Here is a 5,757-nt window from a genome sequence, read left to right as displayed (position 1 = left end):
GTGCCTAGTGTCTATTAGACTGCCTCCTTCGCCTATTGATTGCTTTGTGTCCCCGTCTAAAGGGGCTGAAGTACAATTCCGCATGTACATATTACTACCTGTTTTTTCCGCCTGTAGTACAACTCATGTCTACTACACTGCCTCTTGTATATATCGATCGCTTGTCACCACATGAAGGGGCTTAAGTTATGGCCATTAACCGTCTTGTATTGAGTTCAAAAGCCCGTTCTGGCCCATTTGCTCACATCCATGATTTGGTTTACTGTTGATTACAACACATGTTGATGATAGATACAACGTACAAAACAAACGTTTACAACTTAATTTGTTACCCTTTTAAATTTATTTGTAATAACAAATAACAAGAAACAGAGAGTTTACGTAAAGCTATGTTTTTATGAAAGTTTTTAAAATTCAATAAAAAAGAGAGTTTTGTAGTAAAATTGTAGAAAGTTTGCAAGTTTCGTGACAATTTTGCCACAAATTTGTTTATTCTCATTTAAGATTCACAAGTTGTTGGAAACTTGTAGCAACATTTGCAAGATTGCTACAAATTAGCCATAAAATGGTGCTTTTATTACTTATTAATATTCAATAAATAACACCAAGTTGTCATAAACTTGTAGCAAGCTTAGCAAAAAATTGCTACAATATTGCCAAAAAAGCGTGGTTTCATTATTATTAGTTTTTATATTCAATTTCATACATAGCTGCCGGAAACTTGTAGCAAACTATGCAAGTTTTTCCACAGTTTTGCCACAAAGTGTGGTCTTATAAAATATATTACAAATCTGTAGCAAATTTGTAGCAAAATTTGCAATAGTCCGACCGTTTTGCCACAAAAGTATGGTTTCATTATAATTAGTTTAAATATTCAACAATTAACACGCATTTGCCTGAAACTTGTAGCAAACTTTGCATATTTTGCCACAACTTTACCACAAAAGTTTTAAATTACAAATTTGTAGCAACTTTGTGGCAAAATTTGCCAATCTTTCCACCGTTTTGCCACAAAAGTATGGTTTCATTATAATTAGTTTAAGTATTCAACAATTAACACGCATTTGCCTGAAACTTGTAGCAAACTTTGCATATTTTGCCACAACTTTACCACAAAAGTTTTAAATTACAAATTTGTAGCAACTTTGTGGCAAAATTTGCCAATCTTTCCACCGTTTTGCCACAAAAGTATGGTTTCATTATAATTAGTTTAAGTATTCAATAATTAATATGCATTTGCCAGAAACTTGTAGCAAAATTTGCATATTTTACCACAATTTTGCCACAAAAGTGTTAAATTAAATATTTGTAGCAAATTTGTGGCAAAATTTGCCAGTGTTCCGACCGTTTTGCTACAAAAGTGTGTTATTTTATTTGTATGTTTATTTTTTTATTTTGAAGGTCAATATATACAACAAATTGTCGGTACTTTGTCAGAAATGGTTTTATGTTTTCGTCAAAATTGTGACAAGACTTTTTTATGCCTCTATGTTGTAGGAAACTTGTGTAAAATATTTAGACTTTTTTTGTATTTGATTATTGACGAAAATTTGTGAAAAAATTGTAGGAAAATTTGAGTTGTGGGAAAATTGTAGAAAATGTTTGTAGCAAAAACAACCATTTTCTAGTAGTAAATGTTATGTTATGTTATATTATGTTATGACGTTGTCTTATATTATCTAACCCGGCTTGACTCGACTAGAGGGATGATGGAACTCAAGCAACCAAAAGTACTGATATCATAAAAAAGTTATTGTTCCAACACTAATCCTTTAAAGAGTTTGAGTTTGTGTTTTTTTGTTTTTGATTTATTTGTACCTTTTCCTTTTAATTTTCTAAACACTTTAAAATAAAATATTATGAAATAAAAAAAAATACTTAGAGCACCCATTATAAGGAATTCGAAAAATACCAAAAAAAAAATACATAGTCATCTTTCATGTTATAAATTAAAACATTATTCTTTAAAAACATTCAATATCCATCTAATAAAAAATCTTAAAAACATTAAAAAAAAATATGGCCACATCGTCACCACCTTTTACACCAAAAACCCCTACCCAGCCAAACCACCTGCAAGAGGGCCAACCTTCATCTCATTTTTTATATATCTAAAAGTAAGTCCCGAAAATCTTATCCATAATAAATAAAAACTCATAATGGGTATGTTTGGCAAAGAGCTTTTAGGTGTTTTTAGGAGCTTTTAGCTACAAGATTTAAAGAAAAAACTCATATTTAATAAAAAATCTTGTTTGGTCAGAGTAGCTTGAAGCTTTTAGGTTATGAGAAAAAGTTTGAAGCTAAAAGCTTCAACTACCAGCGTTTGAGAAAAAGCTTGTAGCTTTTATACTTAAAATTTTACAAGGTTGCTACTTGAACTTTCAATAACTTTTGTTAATTTATATAATAACTACACATTTAACCCTTATTCAAAACTAACTACCCCACGATTTTTTAAGAGCCATAAATTTTTCGCACGTTAATATATTTTTTAAAAAATTACATTATAAAAACGAGCATTTTATTCTCTTTAATTTGAGTATAATATTGCTATACTTCTTTAACGTAAAAAAATAACATATTTCATGATTACCGGTTAGGATCGGCAACAAGTTGAGTCAGGTGAGCTTGGGTAATGTGTAAGACCAAATTAGGGTCAGAACGAGTCGATACAAAAAGGGTTAATTTAGTTCGGTTCGTGTCGGTACGGTTTTGAGCCGAAAGGGGACAGGTCAGAACATGTTTTAGATTATAACAGTGTCGGTTCGGAACGGGATTCAAATCAAAACAGGTTGGTTCTATTTGAAATTATTGCATATTTCAGCTTTGCTTTGATTTTCGCCCCCGGTTACACGCATACTGCCTTTGCACGAATTACACGTCTACATTTAGGTTATGTGTGCACTGTCATAAGGTAAATCATATACCGACACTGATTATGCAGTTAATGTCAGGTTGCACTCTCATTCCGTCGCATCACGCGTCCCAGCTATTTTTGTTAAAAGTCACACCTACTCTGACAAACATTTAAATATATCTAAAAAGCTACAACTGGCAGCTACAACTACCAACCACTAGCTTCCAATTAACAGCCAACAGCTAGTTTTACCAAACATGCCCATATAAAAACACTAAAAAAATATATATATTATTATTTACTCTTTAACTCAAAAAATTTAATGAAGGAATGTTCAATATGTGTGTGTTAAATGTAGACCAAATTCTTATGCCAAATCCGTACATTGACCTCCACGTCTGTCGGTCACAAACTCCAATACCACATGGATACCACCTGTCACATATCTTCACATATATATACACACACAACCCTACTCTCTTTCATCTCTCAACACCACTTGTACACCATCAGCATTCATACTCCACAACAACAACATTATTATAATAATATTATTATTCACAATATCATTTCATTATGTCGCAGCGTGACGGCTGCGGCACGGGTGAGATTATGCTGTTTGGGGTGAGAGTGAAAGTTGATCCGATGAGGAAGTGTGTGAGTTTGAACAATCTTTCGCAATATCAACAGCCAGATACTCGTGTTTCGGCTGATAACCCCGCCTCCGCCTCCGCGGATGATTCTATTCGTAATCAATCCAATAGCCGGAAACGAGGTTAGATCGGAATTTACCTTCAATATATGTGTTTAATTTTAATTTTTTTTATTAAATCTATTAACAAATTTATGATAAATTTATGTTTAATTTTAAATTTGTGGTAAATTTTGTGCATTTTGATTGAACATTGATTGTTGTTCGCCCATTTATTCAATTCGTTACCAATTTATCTCAACTTTATTTATTTCTTATTTTATTTTTTTAACAGCAATTTATTTCAACTGTATTTATGTGTTGTTTTTTTTATAATTTAACGGCAATTAATCTCAAATTCATTTATATAATTATTTATTGTTTTTTTTTTAATTTTTAACGGCAATTAATTTTAACTTTAATATTTATTTATTGTATTTTATTTTATTTTTCTTAGCCGGATAATTTCTTTTCATTCGTTCTGAACAAAAAGATCTAATTACAATATAAAGTCGTGTAACAAGCAACAAGTCACGCCGCCACCCTCTTTTATTTATTCAATTTTTAATGGCAATTTATCTCAATTTTATTATTTGTATATTTTTTAATTTGTATAAATGGTAATTTATCACAACTTTATTTATTTACTTTTATCTTTTTGAAGAGTGATTTATTTCAACTTTATAATATGCAGGAATTCCATGGACTGAAGATGAACACAAGCTGTTCTTGCAAGGGTTACAGAAGGTAGGCAAGGGAGATTGGAGAGGGATTTCTAGAATCTTCGTTAAGACGCGTACCCCTACGCAAGTTGCAAGCCACGCCCAAAAATACTTCCTCCGCCAAAGCAACTTTAACCGCCGCCGCAGGAGATCTAGCTTGTTTGACATCACTACTGATTCTGTGAGTCTTTTAAAATATTTAAATCAATAGTCATTTCAAAGGTAGCAGTGTAAACAAGCCGAGCATGAGCTCAGCTCGGACTCGACTCATTTATTATTAATTAATCTATATACATTTTTAATTCTTTTTATATATTTTGAGAAAAATTTAAATGAGTCTCATATGTGCTCGAGTTTGTGTGCATGCAGTGCCTTAAATAAGCCAAAGCGTAGCTATGATGTGTGAAATAATACATAGAAATCTAAAAGAGTGAAAGCCTTTAAAAATACTCTAGACTTAACGAGCATAAACGTTCTATACAAGGCTCGAGCTCAGTAAGGCTCAGGCTCATTTGCACCCTTAGCCAAAGGCTCTTAAAGATTGATTTCTATAAATTGTTTTGCATAATGATGCTGTTAAATTTGGGATCTAACTCTTTCTTACATGATGATTATTGATTAGGTTACTGCTATGCAAACAGAAGAACAGGTCAATGGTGATCAAGTCAATGGCGGGTCAATGCGAATGGTATTCCCGGTCAACACCATTTCAACTGCTTATCCGTCAACAGGGATGGATCTGGATCAGAATCAGAATCTGAATCTGAATCTGAATCTGAATCTGCAATACGAATCAGACTTGGATTCTCTTAATCTTTCTCTAACGTACAACCCCGATAGGTCATCTTCAAATAAAGTAATCGCAGGATTCAACAATGGAGATGGCATGATCAGAGTTAACTAAACATGTTAAAAGTTTTAAATATGAGAAACAATAAGAATAGGGGAAGTAGTTGCTTGACTTAAAGTTAAAGTTAATTATATGTTTGTGTTTAAAGTTTATTATGCTGTTGTATGTCTACCCTTGTATCTGTAATCTTTTTTAGTAGTTGAAAAAAGGAAATTGAATACAACACTTGTTATAACTATTTTGTTTGTTTTGCGTGGTGGGGTTGATTTAATGGATGGTTTATAGAGCATGAGGTGAAATATCTGAAAGTGGAGATCACATGTGGTGAATCAATTACTATAGCTTTTAATGATACGCGTACTTTAGTTTAATGAAGAATAATTTAATATTCAAGAAAGTAATTGAAAAAAAAAGTTAGTTTTATCATTTAATTTAATATTCAAAATGGGGTTACGCATAGCTTGTTTCTCATTTGTCTGCCATTTTATTGTAATCGTTTTGAGTTTAATGAGAAATTTTTGTTTTAAGAAAAACAGTTAATATATAAAATAGAAACACTGTCGATTTATGGGAGTGAAAAGACTTGCGACAAAGTCACATACACTATATAAATCTACTATTAAATTTACATCAACTA

At 31.8% G+C, this 5,757-nt stretch overlaps 1 protein-coding gene across 1 annotated transcript; it reads left to right on the top strand.

Annotated features, from left to right (window-relative positions):
* Window positions 1-3,406: 3,406 nt before the first annotated feature.
* Window positions 3,407-5,232, top strand: LOC143589719 (transcription factor MYB1R1-like). The gene is made up of 3 exons (XM_077070403.1): window positions 3,407-3,632; window positions 4,243-4,451; window positions 4,893-5,232. The coding sequence occupies exons 1-3, from the start codon at window positions 3,434-3,436 to the stop codon at window positions 5,172-5,174; spliced, it is 690 nt and encodes a 229-aa protein (XP_076926518.1). The 5' UTR covers window positions 3,407-3,433; the 3' UTR covers window positions 5,175-5,232.
* The last annotated feature ends 525 nt before the right edge of the window (window positions 5,233-5,757 follow it).

Source organism: Bidens hawaiensis, unplaced genomic scaffold (genome assembly GCF_021521415.1).
Source record: "Bidens hawaiensis isolate Kalapana, Puna unplaced genomic scaffold, B.hawaiensis_p1.1 tig00037752_1, whole genome shotgun sequence".
Classification (NCBI taxonomy): domain Eukaryota; kingdom Viridiplantae; phylum Streptophyta; class Magnoliopsida; order Asterales; family Asteraceae; genus Bidens; species Bidens hawaiensis.
This window is presented reverse-complemented; position numbering and strand designations above follow the sequence as displayed.

Excerpts from the sequence above, each read along its gene's own strand:
- LOC143589719 (XM_077070403.1), top strand. The coding sequence starts at position 3,434 with ATGTCGCAGCGTGACGGCTGCGGCACGGGTGAGATTATGCTGTTTGGG. Across the intron at positions 3,633-4,242 it reads ATCCAATAGCCGGAAACGAG|GAATTCCATGGACTGAAGAT; the intron begins GTTAGATCGGAA and ends TATAATATGCAG. Across the intron at positions 4,452-4,892 it reads TTGACATCACTACTGATTCT|GTTACTGCTATGCAAACAGA; the intron begins GTGAGTCTTTTA and ends ATTATTGATTAG.